Consider the following 18,555-nt stretch of genomic DNA (forward strand, 5'->3'; position numbering starts at 1 on the left):
GTACCAGTACTCACTTGTAGGGTCTTAACCAAAGGGACACTTTTTCTTCAGTCCATATTTTCTGAAACATGCACAAAAGTTGGTATGCCAGCAGTTCCTGCCTCAGATCATCCCCACACTTCACAATGACTGCCTGCAACCGCCACGATGCTAGGTGCCCATATGGAGAGGTTTCACGAATGCGCTCCACCTGTTAGGTTCAAGATACAGTCACCATCATCATCATCAAGATACAGTACATTTTAATATTACATCACCACTAAAAACATCCCCAGTCCATTCCCTAGCCTGATCAACTTCCATACCTTGCTTTCTTACACAATCACGTAACATTCATCCACATTCTTCTTGGGGTTAACAAAATTTTACCTAGCTTATGTTTCTGCCCGGAATCATGCTAAGGCTGGTCTTCGCTCTGCTAAAAATAATTTCATCCGTACTGAATGCTCCCAACTCTCCAACTCGAATTCTTCCCGCTCCTTTTGGCACCTTGCCAAAAACCTTTCTAACAACTTTACCTCATCATCCTTCCCTCATCTTTCCTACTCTGATGGCTCTGTAGCTATTTCTTCTACTGATAAAGCAGATCTCTGCTCAGACATTCTCCTCCAATTCCACCTTAGACGATTCCCGTGTTGTTCCTCCATCACTTCCCCCCTCTGACTTCCTCATGGCTGACATTAAAATTTCTTCAGCTGATGTATTTTCTGCCATCACAGACCTCAATACTAACACAGTATATGGGCCTGATGGAGTCCCTCCTGTTGTTCTCAAGAACTGTGCTTCTGTGCTTACACCCTGCCTGGGCAAATTCTTTTGCCTTTGTCTATCAACTTGTACCTTTCCTTCTTGCTGGAAGTTTGCTCTCATTCAGCCAGTCCCAAAGAAGAGTGACCATTCCCAACCCTCTAACTTATCGTCCAATTGCTTTAACATCCTGTATCTCAAAAGTTTTTGAGTCAATTCTTAATAGAAAAATTTTAAAGCATCTTTCCTATCACAACCTTCTTTCTGATCGTCAGTATGGGTTCCATCAGGGACGCTCCACTGGCGATCTTCTCACCTACCTTTCAGACTCCTGGTCATCCTCCTTTCAGGACTTTGGCGAAAGCTTAGCCATTGCACTTGACATCACAAAGGCTTTCGATCGAGTCTGGCATAAATCTTTAATTTCCAAACTGCCCTCTTATGGTTTCTATCCTTCTATCTCTCCCTTCATCTCTAGCTTCCTTTCTGGTCGTTCTTAGCCGCTGTTGTAGATGGCCATCGTTCCTCTCCTAGATCTAACAACAGTGGTGTTCCTCAGGGCTCTGTCCTATCACCAACTCTCTTCCTTTTATTCATCAATGACCTTCTAAGCTGTACAACTAACCCAATCCACTCATACGCTGATGACTCCATCCTTCACCTTTCCATTCGATTCCCGCAACGTCCATCTCAGCAGTTACTTCAAAAAACAAGGGATGAGGCTATGGCACACCTAATATCTGACTTAGCTTGTATCTCTGACTGGGGTAAAAATAATCTTGTTGTTTTTAATGCATCAAAGACTCAGTTTTTACACCTATCAAACCGACAAAATCTTCCACAAGTGTACCCACTAATGTTCAGTCTAATAATATTCAGCTTAATCCTGCATCATCCTTGAAGTTGCTTGGGGTTTCATTTACTCTGGACTTGTCTTGGAAAGATCATATTACATCTCTTGTAAAATCTGCTTCTAAGAGATTAGGTGTGCTAAGCCAACTCCGTTCCTTCTTTACCCCTGCACAATTGTTGACTCTATACAGGGGTTTTATCTGCCCCTGTGTGGAGTACAACTCTCATGTGTGGGAGGTTCCCCACATACAGCTCTTCTCAATAGGGTGGAGTCAAAGGCTTTTCGTCTCATTAACTCTCCTCCTCTTACTGACTCCCTTCAACCTCTGTCTCTTCGCCGCACTGTTGCATCTTTATCTCTTTTCTATCGCTACTTCAATGGTCACTGCTCCTCTGAACTGTCTGCATGCATTCTTCCACCTCTACGACAGGTGCGTAGCACCCGTCTAGCAGCAAACTCTCATCCCTTTTCTGTCCAACTCTCTAATGCAGGAGTTAACCGTTACTCCCAGTCCTTCATTTATGCGACAGGTCAACTCTGGAACTGTCTCCCTCTGTCTGTATCTCCTGCTTCCTATGATCTCCAGTCTTTCAAACGCAGTGTGTCCCGGCATCTTGAAATGATTAGATCTTTAATTTGGCTCTCTCTTGTATTTTGTTTTTCTGTTGGAGGGAACAGTTATTGCAGGCTCGTGGCTTTTGGTTCCTTCTTCCTCACGTAAAAAAAAAAAAAAAAAGTCCTCCTATAGAGTGCCACTGTTGATTAGTTCTCTGGGTCCCTTTTCAAGCCCATCTTTGGGACATTAATTGCTTTGACAGGTATATGGTACTGGTATCTTTTTACAGTAGGTACAGAATACATGTATGGGGTATAGGGTTGGCTCATCTTATCATTCCATGGTGCTGTAAGTGCTGCTGCCAGTGGGTCATTTGGGTCCATCTTGAAGCCTATCTTGGGGACATTAACAGCCCTGAACAAGTACAGTAAAAGTCCTCTAATCCGTCCACCAATAATCTGAAAATCCCAATACTCTGAACTGTTCAAGATGAAATTTTTAAAAATTTTCTGGGCTTTATCTAAGGATTTATCTGGCTTGGGTGTGCTCTTGGCCTTGGATGTACCTGCCTGCAACTATTCAACTACACTTCTATGCAATTCCGGTGAGTAAAACAATAACCCATATCATTTTAAGTGTTTTTTTAATATGATCACTCACGATCACTAATTTCTGCTCAGGGGTGCCCCCTTCGTACCCCTATATACCCAGGGAAGATGGGAGGGGGGGATGAAACGAGCTTCACTTGCCTCTACCCCAGCTCCCCACCCTCCCCCATACCCCTACCCCAAACATCCCCCCACTCGTCATTCGTAAAAGGCATTTACATCTCAAGCTAACCTTGTACTTTACACTCATAGTCACATTACTAATACACAAACAGAACACTAGGATATGTAAAAAGTATACATTATAACTATGAACACATTGCAGCAAGAAATTAATGCATTATAACGTAGACAGTAAAACAATAACATTAACAATGGCCATCCCAAGCCTCATGCATTGTGTGTGTGTGTGTGTGTGTGTGTGTGTGTGTGTGTGTGTGTGTGTGTGTGTGTGTGTGTGTGTGTGTGTGTGTGCAAAGCAGTGCAACGAACACCTGAGGTGGCTTTTGTTAACGTTTTTGTTTTACTGTCAGCGTCATGATTCATTAATTTGTTGCTGAAGCGTGCTGATAGTTATATACATTTAACATATCCTAGTGTTCTATGTTTGTATTACTAGTGAGGCCAAGAGTGTTAAGCATGAAATCAGCCTGAGATGTAACTGCCAGTTAAAAATGACGGGTGGGGTAGGGGGTTAGGCAGGAGTATGGGGGAGGGTCAGGAGCTGGGGTAGTGGTGGGTGGAGCTTGTTTCGTCCCCCCCTCCCCTCTTCCCTTTGGGGGTACCCCTGGCCAGAAATTAGTGAAAGTGAATGTACATATGTCTAATGTTTTCAGAGGTCCTTCCCAATAGTCCGAAAGACCCTTGGTCCCCTGCCATTCGGATTACAGGACTTTTACTGTATAAGGTATCAGGATGGGACATAATTACTGCATAATCTCGCCTCATCCTCCCAGGACTCATTTCTACCTTGTAACTAAGGCGCAAATATTTTGCAAACAGGATTAATATCCAAGTTGGGGAAGTGGCCCAATTTCATCAGGTGAAAACAAACTGACTACTGCAATTTCACCTTATCCTCCCATGGTTCCTTCAGTGCCGCTGCAGATGGATCCTCTGGATCCCTCTTAAAGCCAGTCTTGGGGGCGTTGACGGTCTCAGACAACCTGCGTCGGATATCAGCAGCTCCCCTGGCAGTCAGCTCCCGGGAGTCACACGAGTCCAGGGACATCATGGATATGGTGTCTCGGTCCCGGGGCTTCTTCAGCCGACAGTATTGCTGGCTGATTTCATCATCCTCGTGGCTCCAACAATCTGATTCATCAACATAACCTGCCAAAGACGAAATAAAAAATGTTGTTGCTGTAGCCATAAGCTCATATGAACATAAAGCTGGTGAATAGCATGCTGAAGCCCTTCTGCAGTCCACCATTCTTCTTTCAAGGGACAGGGAAAGAGCTAAGAGACATCTGTATAACTGGCTGTGGAACCTTCCAGATATACTGGCACCACCGTGTCATGGCATCACTCTCTGGCTGCATATTATGATGCTTTTTTTTTATTTTATTAAACAAAAGAAAATTCATACCGTACATCAGCATTCTGATTCTTCTACATAATATGACAAAGACAACATTGGGTAAGTCATCATCATCATCATCATCATCCCAACCTCTTTTTCCCACCCAGTGATGGGGTGAAGTAGGGTCTTTAAAAACAGCGAAAACTAATCAACAGCATACCCAAATGGGCCACCTGGGAATGCTGCTGGTTAGTACCCACTGGCATGTTTTTCTCTTTCCTTGCTTTATTGGACTGTACCTCACCTTATTATAACTTGCATTTTTTTAATGCTCTTTTTATTCTATTATGATCACAGTAAATTTAAGAAAATTTGTCTATTAATGTTCCACTGCTACCAAAATTAGCTTCTGTGCCAGTTGCCAATTTAAAGTACCCACTGTATGCTACAAGTTATATTATTTCAGAACAAGTCCTTGATCTATTGTGAGGGATTAATAAATATTATATCTAACCTCTCTAGTTTGAAGTCTCTCCATAGCTAAATAAATTCATTTGGTGATCTGATTCAAATGAAAAGTTGCTGTTGATCAACCCCAGTCTGCTTTGCAAAGCAGACCCATAAACTGCAGGCAAGCAACTCCTCATCAGGACTGTCCTGTGCAGGGAACTGATGTTTCTTTGCAGTTGAGTGTCCTGCGATAGTGAGGCACAGTTTAAAGTATGGAGGTTTGGTTCCACGATGGACGGGTGTTTGCCCTTTCCTCTCCACCATCTTTCTTTCCTTCCATCCTCTTCCATCTTCCTTTCCTCGTCCTTCTGTCTACGGGTGACTTTACATTCCTTCTTCAGTCTTTCCTTCATTTTTCCTCTTCCTTCTGCCTATGGGTGACTCTCTACACTGGGTGACAAGCCAAATGGTTTCCTGTGCACCAGGAAACCATTTACTACGTTGCCTGATAACCATATAATCAAATTTTGGCGCCTGGTGGTTTAGTGGGTAATTACGCGCTCCAAGCAGACTGAGCCGGTGAAGGTTTATATCCAAGGGGTGGTTGGGTTTTATTGCTCACATAATGCCACTCAGGGATGAGTGGGGCTGGTCACTCTCATCTTAAATGTCAGGACCAACTTGCCTAGCCCCGAGCTCCTACACTCCTCATGGGCAACATAGGGTTGGATGATAATGATGATGATGATGATGATTGATGCCAAATCTGAGTCATTCCACCCAGTCAGTAGTGGCACCATAGCAGGCCCCACAACACATTGTTATCTGGTTATATGGTTACCACCCAGCAATATTAATGGTTTCCAGGGTTACAGGAAACCATTTGGTGGTACAGGCTATTTGATCTGATACGTGAAGAGAGAAGCTGTAAGCTTTTGAAAGTTGGCTGCTGATTGGTAGTCCGAGTGCATTCCTTATTAACAACGGATTTCAAATTATTACAGTATATGGGTTTCAGTTACCGTTTGACAGAAAGATTGGCTAAATAAAATGTCATGTATAGTTATTTGCATAGATTAATTTAAAAAAGGGGCTTTACTAAGTTTATCAGATTGCCTTGATATGTGTGAAATTTTGAATTCTCAGGACAAACCCAATCATGTCTGTGTAAAGTTTCACAAGTACAGTACCTGGCTTTTTTCCCCCATGTTCAGTCAAATTAAGGTAAATTATGTCATTACTGTGAAATTATGTAAAATCTAACCTGTAAAACATTGAGATTCCAATGAAAATAATTGGTAAAGACAGGTGCAGATGCTATATGTCACTGTTAATTTTAAATATCATGCAGCCAAACACGGGTGCAGATGCTACATGTCACTGTTACTTTTAAATATACTGCAGCCCATACTTTGTCGCACCTCTATTGTAAGTTGTGAATAGATATTCGAAACTAAAAAGATAAAAAACCTGCTGATGATGAGACAGCAGAAAGCATAGTGCAAACTGATGCGACAGCAAAATCTTCTCAAGTAAATCTGAATATTCATCTGCTTAGACATGTAAGACATCCCATGAGTGGCCTAGACCCCCCATCCCCATCTATCATTTATAAAAATTTATTTACTTATTTTTTAATTTTAGTTTTAAGTGTCCAACTCTGAGCATAGGCTTCATAGCCTGTTATCAAGGCCCAGTAGTCCTCCTACGTCCATAAGGCCCAGTAGTCCTCCTACATCCATACACCTCCACGTCACCACTTCAGCACTAACATCCATCGTCCATACTGAATACATGCTACGGCTATCTCATACAGGACTGGTGTACTGGTATTAGTGGAGGTATTTTTATGACATGTCGGCAGGTCGTCTGGTAGATCAATAAAGTCTTCTTTAACCCCTAAAGTACTAAGCTCGACGATCGACATTATTTCACAATATTTTAAATGGACGAGGAATGTCGGTTGTGCAACGTCCACAAAAAACTGGTGACAGCTTGCTCCACCCTGGCTGTGGCATAGATGGCTTCTGACCAATCAGAACTAAGCATTGGACATGCAGGAGGGAGGACCAAGACCCATACCCAGGCAGTGGGTGATGTACCCCCACCTCCCTCTCACCGTATCCCTCCACCCGACTAGGTGTTACAACCCTACCTCCCTCCATTCTTACCACCACCACCCCTCCCACATCCTCCTCATGCATCCTCCACCCCTCTGATGTGGATCCCCCCCATATCCCCCCTCCAGTCATCTGAGGGGAGGATATTTCCCCACTACCTTCCCTCCACATCCCTGTACTCCACTGGGGCCCTTCCTTTGTGTCTTGTGGTGGTCTCCTCGCATCCTTTCATCCCTGTACACTCTCTCCTGGCCTAAACACCCTCCATCCCCACCCCGCCACCCCCTAACACGGAGTAACTTTATCCACCCCCATCGGCCTCAAATACTTTGCATAATTTTTACACTTTATAGCGCGTGTTTTGAATCATTACCTGTACTTTATTCATGTCTTTGCATTCAGATATACACACCACAATTACTTTGATTTTTTTTTGGGGGGAGGAGAGGGAAATCCATGTTACCTGCCCACTTTACCTGTCTGTGAATGTAATTGTGTACCTGTCAAAGATTACTGTATAGTGTATTTTCTTCATTCTTATGTATTTCTTTGTATATTTTATATGTCTGAACTTATGGTAACACTCCTTATCACTTGTTTATAGTTTCAACCCTACCTGTAGGAAAAGTAAGTAAAAATAATTGAGAATATTTTGCTGTTACAAATAATGATATTTATTTATACTGTGCTTTTTTTCAGACATACATAAATACTGACCTGTCTTTATTTGAATCCTGCTCAAAAAAGAAATTTTATTTTCCCAAGGTAGATTTGACTGCTCGGAGGGAAGGGGAGGAGGGAGGGGAGGGGAGATTAGGTGAGGGGAGGGGAGGGGAGGGGAGGGAGGGGATGAGAGATATGGGGAGGGGAGAGGAGATGGTAATTTTTACTGTTTATCATTTTGGGGGGGGGGGATGACCATTTTATTTTTCTTAAGAACTTTACAATGGTCTGTAACATCTATACACACCAAAAAATATTGATTTTGGTGATTTTTGCACGCATTAAGAAAATGGGTGCGAGCGGTGTATTTTCTTTCTCGCCTAGGCCGCGACGGGTAACTACTGTATCATCAACTTTGCCAGGCCATAACTTGGTAACTACTGGGTCTAGGAGGATGAAGTTTGCTTTTCCAGGTGTGTAAATTCAAGCTCTATAAATCGGGCATAAAACTTTTAGCCTTTGAGAAAGTTGAAAAATAGGCCTGCTTTTTGTGTCCAGTGGGGTAGTCGAGGCTGGAGAATTGCATAGGTTAATGAAATTTAAATCCTTAAACTGTTTTCTGCCCCAGTGGGGATTCAAACCTGGGTCCATGAGGACTGCAGGCCACCGCTCTACTCATTCGACCACCGCCTCCCCAGGATGTATTTCACTGCAGTTCCGATGTTTTACTAGGTTATATTTTACAAACTATCACTGTAATGACATAATTTACCATGTGGGATAAAAATCAAGGTACTGTACTCATAAAACTTCACCTGGATGTGTTATGATTTGTTCCGAGAATTCAAAATGTCATTCACATCTATTATTCTTATTTGTGTCTGTCCTCCTCTCTTACTATGTCTCCCATCCTTCCTGTCACTATTAATTACACCACTCTTCTTTTCACATTAGGTGGCTCTGCACTGAGTGACATGCCAGGTGGTTTCCTGTACAGTTCCTCTGGAAACCATTTACAATGTTGGGTGGTAACCAAATAGCCAGCAGGGCGATGTGGAGCCTAGTGTGGTGCCTGTTACAGTAATATCTCAAATATCAGGCATAATTCAGCAAACCCCCCTGCCGAATATTGCAGAAATGCTGGATATTGCATCGGTACCCCCAACTGGCTAGCCTTTTTCAGTGCTGAGCCGGATATGTCATCACCTTAAGCTATCCATCTCAACCCTCTATCCTGAAAGCTTTCCTATAATATTACCCACAAGTAAATGATTAAAATCAAACATAAAATACAATACAGTATTGGTACAGTACATTTAGTACAGTAATATAGTACCGTACATAACATAATCAATCATACTCACCTAGTGATGGCATAGCCACAAACTCAGCCATCATGCAGAACTAGGGTACAGCAGTTAGAGCACTATGGCATGGGCCACAAGGGAAGCCAAAGCACTACAGCAATGAGCAAGGCACAAGGGGCCATAAGTTAAGTCAGAGAATTGGGGGTTAGTCACCATGTGGGTCACATGTGCACAAGACATAGATACATCCTCACTATACGGCATCCAGTGGAGATAATGAATGGGTAACGATTGGCTTGGAATGTCAGGTGGGACATACCCACAATGCTTTGTGATTGGCTGGCATGTGCTGCTGTGTTGCAGGGTCTGCCCTAGCGCTGATTGGGTCCTGTGTCTGAGCTGGATGATATATATTACCTCTGAAAAATGCATAGTAACGTTGTCTGCATCCTGTTTCTGAGTCAGATAATGTTTTAATAGCGCCAAGCAGAAAGCGCCGGATACTGCATTAAGCCAGATACTGTGACACCGGATAACTGTGAGATTACTGTAACTGGGTGGAGATGCAAATGCAGTGTCTATCCAGAAACCAAATCTCCACACTAATCCCTGTGCCTCGCTGTGGCAAAGTGCTGTCAGCTGCATTGGAACATCAGTTAACTGAACAGGATGGCCCTGCAAGGGCAGTCACCTGCCTGTGTTTATGACTACTTGATCTGACAGACTGGGGTTGGACATCATCATCGTCATTTTTTATTTTATGTCTGTTTTCTATGTAGCATGGATCTGATGGGTTTGCCTACCAGCCTTGCTTTGGTCTATTCCAGCTCTTTAGTAATACTTTTAGATCTAAGGACTGCAAGTTTTCTGTTGTCACCTGATTTAAGATGATACAAAATAAATGATGAGGGTACTGATGATGATAATATAATTTTCTGTTCTTACCTGATGTAAGATGTGGTGAGCTAAGTGATGAGGGAATTGATGATGTTGAGCCAAGTCCACTGGTTGTTACTGTGGTGGTGGTGGTTGGTGTCGCGGTGAGGTCCAGCTGGGATGATGAGGTGGAGGCCGGGGAGTTGATGAGGTTTTCCTCAGACCGGGTGTGGCGCAGACTGTGAGCCAGCTTGTTTTGTAGAGGTGCTGTGTCAAGGTTGTCCACTTCTAACACCTCAACATAGATGATGTATGGTGCCTGCAGAGATAAAGGGAGGTACAGTACTGTTTATCTCCTAACCAATCTTCTATTGCTCAACCAGAAGCATCACAGTCTGGGGCTAGGGTACTTAGTCCACACAATTAAGGAAGACTGACCAGTTGCCTGCCCAAGTAGTATTACCTGGACAACAAACCCCAACCTCCCATCAGATGTAATCCCTTGAGGGCTACATCTGGTTGGAGTAAACACAGAACATTACATTTTCAACTTGACACCGGAGATGTACACTGCAGTGCATCTTGGAATGGCTGTGGCTGCATGTCACAGTTAAAAAAAATGAGGAAAACAGGTATCGTAACTGTACCTACAGCTGCATTAGTAAAACCTCCGGTGCTGTATGAGATATATGACACCTTAAAACACCATCTCGGTGGTGCTGCTGTCACATCACTAAACCAACAAAAAGTAATGTTGATCTACTTATCTATCTATTGTCAAACACCTTAATGCTATAAGGTATGGCCATAAATTGACTGTGTGCATGTCACCCTGTTCTCTGCCATCTGGCTGCCCTTTCTCCTACGCATACACTCCCTCTCCCATACATCTCTCCATCTCAACCTCAGTCCCTTCCCCATCCACCTCACTCTTGTACTCACTTCTAGTTAGTCTATTATTCTCCATCCTCTCCAAATATTTCTCCTAATGCTTTCTAGCATGTTTTCCAATACACTTCTTTGTGACTAACATCATATTCTAGTGTTGCATCTATTGTTACAACTGAGCATTCAAGAAGGAGAAATGGCAATTTCAGCACAAAGTGAAAAGTGTATACTTGTAGTTACTCCACTGACCTTGTCTTTTGAATTGAGGACAACTGCAGCTTGTGGAGGGATGCGAACAACGTGATGTGGGGCATCAGTGGCACAGAGGGGCAAGTACACTCTTGCTGGCAGGTTCAGGTTCAATACAGAGAGTTCAGCCAGCAGCCTTAAAAAGAAACCTTAAGATTAATACCTACCAACTGCGCAGGGGCCACAAAGGCAGACAAAAATGTTTTACCATGTCACAATCTTCCCCTAAAAAACACACAATAATTATTAAGAATGAAAGCTTAGTAATAATACTTATCAACTGCATGAGGGTCATTATGGCAGACAATCAAGATTTACCAAGTCACAACCTCCTCCTAAAATACAACATACATGCAAGCATGTTGGGAGCCTTTATATCCATCCATCCATCATCCAATTCTACGATGCCCCATGAGAAGCGTAGAAGCCCGGGGCTAGGCAATTTGGTCCTGACATTTAAGATGAGGGTGACCAGCCTCACTCATCCCTGAGTGGCATTACATGAGCAATAACCCCAACCACCTCTTGGACATAAACCTTCACTGGCTCAATCCGATTGGAGTGCTGTAATTACCCACTAAACCACCAGGGAGCCTTTATAAACAAAACGAAACAATCAAATTTACCTCCAGTTTTTACTGTCATTATCTTCCCCTAAAATATGACACACAACAATCAAATTTATAATCAATTTTTACCATCACAATCTTCCCTTAAAACAACACACAACAAGCAAATTTACCACCAATTTTTCATGCCACAATCTTCCCCTAAAATACAATACACAACAATCAAATTTACCATCAATTTTTACCAATTCACAAATTTCCCCTAAAATACAACACACAATCAAATTTACCATCAATCAATCAATCAATCATTTACTGTGGCACCCTCGGGGATGCATAGGGCCTCGATGAACTCACACCACCACATCCTATCTTGTGCTAACTCCCCAAGATCTCCCCAACACTCATCTCCAGCTTCCCGTCTCATTGTCCTCACCCACGTCTCTTTTGGCCTTCCTCTACCTCTCCTACCAGGTGCCACCCACCCTGGTGTGCCTCGTACTATTCCCTGTCTCCTATACACATGTCCTAGCCACTTCCATCGTGAGAATCTAACATATTCATCGATCGGCTGCACTCCCGTTATTTCTCTAATTCTACTATTTGGTATCCTTTCCCACCACTTAACTCCTAATATTCTTCTAAGTGCTTTATTTTCAAACACCAAGAATTTATTTTCCATAGTCACTGTGCTGTACCAAGACTCGTGTCCATAAATTAAGATACTCCTAACCATTACCTTATAAAGTTTGATTTTTGTATGCACAGAGAAATTGTTATTATTCCAAATATTTTTAAGCATTCCTATTGCCTGATTACCCTTCTTTAACCTTTCCTCGAATTCAAAGTTCAAAGAACCATCCTTGGCTAAATAAGTACCTAAATATTTAAACTTATCAACCTGCTTTACAACCATACCTCCAATTACACATTCCTGCGCATTTTCCATATTCATATTGATTATTTCAGTTTTTCCACAATTAATAACCAAACCCACCTTGCGACCTTCACTCACCAAACAGTCCAACACTCTCTGCATCTCTTCTGGCCCATCACAAATCAAAACTATATCATCTGCATAATCTAAATCCAAAAGTTTCCTGTTCTCTCCCCAAAGTATACCTGCACCGGTTTCTGTTCCAACACGTTTCATAATGTAATCAATGACCAATATAAATAGTAAAGGCGATAGAACACCACCTTGAATTGCTCCAGACTTGACTTCAAACGAATCACTCAGACAACCATCAACCATCACTTTACAAAATGTGTCCTCATGCATGTTCATAATGACCCTCACAAACTCCTCTGGTATTCCATAATGTCTCATGATCTTCCCCATAGACTCTCTCGAAACACTATCAAAAGCCTTTTCAAAATCAACAAAACAAAGACTTAACGGTACTCTCATTTCATTAACTTGCTGCATCAAATGCCTAACTATAAAGATCTGATCATTGCAACCACGTCCCTTTCTAAAACCAGCCTGTTCATCCCTCAGAATACCCTCAATTTACCATCAGTTTACCAAATCACAATCGTCCCTTAGAATATGACATACAGCAACTGAAATTATATCCAGGTCCCCAGCTGTACTTATGGATGAGCAGGGACACAGGGAAAACACACACTGTCCTAGAGTACTACCTTGATGTTTTAGCTTCTTTAGTTGGCTGTGCTCCAAGTCGTTTCCCAATGCTTATGAGGGCATGCACAAACTCCAATTCAGGGGACAGTCTTGGTGCCTAAAGAGAGAAAAATGATTTATATGTCCTGGTGTGTCAATGCTTGCTATACTTTATATCCAAGGCAAAGCTTAAAATATATACATATTTCGATGCTGGGAAAAATTTTACGAAGAAGCGCATTATGAAATTTGAAGAAAAAGAACCCTATCTTAAACTGATATACACTAAGGTACATTTTTAGAAACAAGAAATGATTCATATGTACTGGTGTGTCAATGCTTGCTATACTTTACATACTAGGCAAAGCTTAAAATATATACATATTTCCATACTTGGAAAAAACAAAGGAGCAAATTATGAAATTTGAAGAAAAAGAACCCTATCTTAAACTAATCCACAGTAAGGTACATTTTTGGAAACAAGATAATATTATTACCATACACAAGCAAGATTTTTATTCGCTCAAAACTTTAACTGAGGCCAACATGAACCATAAATAAATAAAGTGCATTTATTCTAATGTGACCAAGATCCCTAGCCCTTGCAGCTCATTTAATAACCAAGAGTAATCAGACTGGAAGGCTGATCTGCTTAGTAACCAAGAAGACACCTACCTCATAACTAAGGCTCATCAATTTCATGCAACCACTAGTGGTACACTCAAGTCGTATAATCTGTGGCAATATGGTTCTGAACCACTGCCATGCTTTAGAAATTGTGTGGTTTATAAATAACACCTTATGGGAAAAATTACTCATGGTTCTGGCCTCTCGGCCAAGTTGCGAAATACCATCCTACCTACACCCAACTAGTCACCAGCAAACACTAACACACACTCAAATTAATCAATGCATGTATTACTGGGAATAAAGAATATTAAACATTAAATAAACAATATTAATGGGTCTTACCTGACTCTGACCGACGACAATGCTTAAGTGGAAGAGGTGGGGGGTGGGGGTTCCGAGGCTAGAGGCAAACTAGGGCCTCTTGTCATGTGATGAGTGTGGTGGTGCCTCATGCTGCTGCTGCTCAGCTCTGCTTCTTCCTCCTCAGCTTCCATCAGGAACCCCTCAAAGTCCATTGCAGAGATAACTGAAGCGGTGGTGCTGTTGTTATCAGCTGTCTCTATGTTGCTGGGTGAGTGCAAAGGGCCAGGCTATGGCTCAGGTTGTGCTCCTACCCGGGCAAAGTAGCGGGTGATCAGCTCCTGGTGATGCTCATTAACATGCCTGTTATGCATTTCCTCGTAATGTCACCACTTTTTCCATACAAGCCACAAACTCATAAGGCCTTTTTTCATTTCTCTCAAAGCCTACCACTTTTCCAATCAGAATGACCACACCCACTAACGCATCACTTACGTCCTTCAGGGAAGGCTCATGCCTCTCAACACCCCCTCCACCTGCCTGACGTTCACGTTCCATACAAGCCACATGCCTCAAAGGAGTCTGGGTCACTGTTCACCACTGCCATGATGTCCTGAGCTGTCACCTCGCTACACCTCGGTACTTGGTAGGCAAGAGCCACAACCTCCTCCTCTCCTTGCTGCAGTTGCTGTGGCTGGTCGGTGACTGGCATGCTGAGGTGAGGCAGGACGAGGTGCCAAGCGTGCATTACAGCTGCCCGGCTCAGGCTACCCCGTGGGGTTGTGGTGCCTCTTCCTCGCTGCCTGCCTCAGCATCGCTACGATTGCCACCAACAGGCCCCTCAATCCCCTCCAACACTGCCATCTCTGACACGTCAGTGGTCACTGCACTAATAAACTTTCCATACATAAACTGATTGTACAGAACTTTTGTGTTGGCGATTATTTCCTGGTCAAGGGGCCGGAGTAGAGATGTTGTGTTTCGGGGGAAGAACAGCACTTTCACCTGTGGGTGGCACGGTGCACTGTCCATTAGGAGGAGCACCTTGCAGGGCACGCCCTGCCTCTGGCAGTGCTCCTTGGCATCCTTCACGAACAAACCAAACCAGTTCACCACTAAGTTCGTCGTTGCCCAAGCCTTCACCTGCTGCCGCTAGCAGATCCGACTCGCTCATGTCGTTCAGGTCCCTGGAGGCTCGTTCTTTTTTTTTTTTTGCCTTGTGAACAACGAACGGCTTCATCTTGAAGCTCCCTGCATCGTTTGTACACAGAATAATGGTGCACCGGGACTTGTCCACCTTCCTCCCCCAGGCCTGTTGTTGCTTCTTGGAGGTGTAGGTTGTTGAGGGCAGGAATTTCCACTGTAGTCCCGTTTCATCCATATTAAAGATGGCGGTTGAGTGTAACCACCATAATCACTGGTTTCAGGATGGTCAGGAAATCAGTGGCAGCAGAGGAGTCTGCAGTGGCACGTTCACCAGTAAGATGAATGTTCTTCACACTTCCGCTTCAAAAAACTCTGGAACCATCTGGGGGTGGCTTGACATGGTTTGGCGGGGGTCACATGGAGGCATCGGCAGGCAACAGTGTGAAAAAGCTCAGCCTTCTCACGCTTCAGTGGGCTGTCCACTGCAATGTTCTTCCTGGCCTGCCGCCAAACAAACATCTTGAGACACCTCTCAGTCCATATGAAGGTCCTGTCAGAACACTGATGACGTCCATCCAATGCCCCACACCCATAGCCCCGTACACCCTTCAACATCTTTTCCTTGACCTTGTAAATTACGCAGACAGTTGATTCACTGACACCATAGTCAGCAGTTACTCTTGCCTTTTTCTCTCCAAAATCGAAGCGACAAATAACATCCATTTTCTGGTCGTATTTAAGTGGTGGCTTTTTTTTTTTCTGTCCCTTTTGCGACGAAGTCTTAGGCCGGTTGTGGTCTGGCACTGTATCACATGGGAAGGGCGAGTAAGGGGGGGGGAGGTCAGGTAGTCCTCAGAAATCGCGCACGTGGTTGCTCTCGCAGCGGTTGGTGCAGGAATAAAAAATGGAGGGAAGTGGTGCATGCACTTGCTGCCAGGGAAGAGTATGACTGGCTCGTCATTGCTTGTCATTCTTGCCTACAAATGGCTGATGGCTGCAGTTTGTGGCACAGACATGCACTATAGAAATCTCAATGAAAATGCATCACTTTGGTGTTGAAAGTCTGCACTTTAAGTATATAATTGTGGTTTCTGGTACTTTCCATTCTACATGGAACCCATCCCATGGATTAGAAAACTGTGGCTTATAAACACACGTTTTAAGCGATTTGACTTTATTCTGTATGCATGATGTATGAGTGACCCAGTTTTGTCAAGTGGATACAAACCTACTGTACCACAACAACTTTCTCAATGACAATGAAATAAATAAGACAGAGGTAACTTACCCCACAGTGACATTCAACAGTCTTGCCACGAAAAGAATTACACCTTGCCTCTTCAGAATCAAAGCAACAACACCCGTTGTCAAAGGCTCGGCCTGATGTGAGGTCGCCCAAGCAATTTTTTATGCTTCCTGAAAAAAATTATTCTTGATTTGTTTACTTTTATCAACATTTACTTCATCAGTGTACATTTACTTGTGCTATGACAAAAACTGTAATACAGTAATGTATTTTTAAATACTTAAGTGTCTAAATTCCCCTCCCTCCCCTCACCCCCCCAAAAGTTACTCCAGTTCTCATAAAAATGGATTGAGTAAGGGCTAAATACAGTAAATAAAATAATCCATACTGTGTATAAGGCACATATTGCTGCATTCCAGTATATAAATACAGTAACTTAGCGTACAGGAATACTCTTATATATGACAGGGATGCAACCTATAAGATTAATTTAATACTGAATCATTGTATACTATTTTGAAATAATTTTCCCCATAAGATACTTATGAAATGGTGGGGACACATTTTGGCCACCCCCTCCCAATACTCACTAAGAAACTATTCAAATCCCACAGAAAGGAATAAAAACAATATTGGTAATATAATTACTTACAGTTTACCGAAGAATGTACAGTAAAACCTACCCGTTCATGGTTAACAGGTCTGCCAGAGTAGCATAATAACCTAAGCCAGATCAACCTTTTCTCTCATCATGAGGAGCGTAGAAGCCTGGGGCTGGGCAAGGTGATCTTGACATTTAACCCTTAAATACCAAAGCACGTCAATGTACGTGTTGACTACTTTAGCCCTCTCAGCCAAATCACATCAATATAGTGCACCTTGTAAAAAAAATGCCTGCACATTGCTCTGCCCCGATTGTGACGTACATCCCTTCAAGCCAATGAGAACTAACCCCTCCAGCCTCGGGTTGGGTGATCCAGCCACTCTGGGGGCAGGGGGGGTCACCCCCCCCTTGGGCCACCCATTGCCTGAATGTTTCGTCATCTGGCACGTAATAACCCTCTCTGAAGACCCTCCCACTCCCTGTACGCCCCATTAGGACATTGTCAGTTGAAGTTTATCCCTCCCCCAACCATGAGGCCCATTTCATCCCCCTGCAGCCCCCCCTCCCCCACCTTGTATACCCCTACCTACCCTACCCCCTCCCTCCCTGTTGGCCCCATACTACCCATAAACCATCGTGAAATAGCAAGCACGCAGCTTGGCTTGCTCTTCCCCCCACGCCTCCCCTCCCTCACTCCCCCCACCCCCAACACATGTACACATGCTTTATATGTATTGCCTCTTTTTTTTTTTTTTCCTGTGCCTTTTCATACGTGAACATAATAAATGCTACTCTGTAAACTATTCTGTACATGCAAACACGTGCAATCACAGGCATCTGAGCCCCAGCCCCCCCACCACCACCAAGCTCCCTCCCCCCACAACCATCCCTCCACCTCGATACATCTATTGTCTCAGGCGCCGTGTTTCTGAAAGATTCTGAAGTAATATATGACACTGCTGGATTACTCCCCATATGTGAATTATTTCCGCACACCTGCAAACACACTTGCTTGCATGGTTGATATGCTAAATCACATAGATTTTGTTTGTTTCAACTAGCTAAACTGGTTGTTACCATAAATGATCTCCCAAGGTTCAATGTACTCCTTGTGGGCCTTCTCCCTGATCGAATTTTATCTCCCCACATGTACATACATATCTGTTTTCATAGTAGTTGGTCAAGAACAAACTAAAGTGCTCTAATTTGATGAGAAAAGATGGTTTTATCCAACCTCCATACCTACAAACCTTCTCCCCACAGCGTACTTTATCTCCCCAAATGCAAGTAATCTCCCTACACCCCAAAACACCTGTTCTCGGGCTTGGTGTGACATATGATATTGCAGTGACCTCTTTCAGTAATAGAAATAGTTAGTTATCAAAATTATAGGAGCTTTCAAAAATTTTTGGGGGGTACCTATTTTTTTTATTTTTTTCAATATTGACCCTCGATTGTGTGGTAACCATTATGCCCAGGGGGGTGCTGATTGCGCTGTCAGGTGTGTAAATTCTTCCTTTTAGCCAGAACATATTGATTTTCCCTTTGGCAAAAGTCAAAAAAACACCCCCGAATTGCGGTTCCAGTGGCAGAC

At 43.2% G+C, this 18,555-nt stretch overlaps 1 protein-coding gene across 1 annotated transcript in view; it reads right to left on the reverse strand.

The window, feature by feature from the left end:
• fwd (phosphatidylinositol 4-kinase beta fwd) overlaps window positions 1–18,555 on the reverse strand; it is a 143,735-nt gene that overhangs the window by 21,033 nt on the left and 104,147 nt on the right. The window contains exons 5-10 of the mRNA XM_080269874.1: window positions 16,400–16,527; window positions 13,056–13,153; window positions 10,840–10,975; window positions 9,772–10,021; window positions 3,837–4,096; window positions 15–190 (exon numbers count right to left, since the gene is read on the reverse strand). Of these exons, the coding sequence (XP_080126000.1) occupies window positions 15–190; window positions 3,837–4,096; window positions 9,772–10,021; window positions 10,840–10,975; window positions 13,056–13,153; window positions 16,400–16,527 (1,048 nt within the window). The remainder of the gene's footprint in view (window positions 1–14; window positions 191–3,836; window positions 4,097–9,771; window positions 10,022–10,839; window positions 10,976–13,055; window positions 13,154–16,399; window positions 16,528–18,555) is intronic.

This window comes from Coenobita brevimanus, chromosome 38, assembly GCF_032717465.1.
Source record: "Coenobita brevimanus isolate Jiangsu-jjx chromosome 38, ASM3271746v2, whole genome shotgun sequence".
In the NCBI taxonomy this organism is placed as follows: domain Eukaryota; kingdom Metazoa; phylum Arthropoda; class Malacostraca; order Decapoda; family Coenobitidae; genus Coenobita; species Coenobita brevimanus.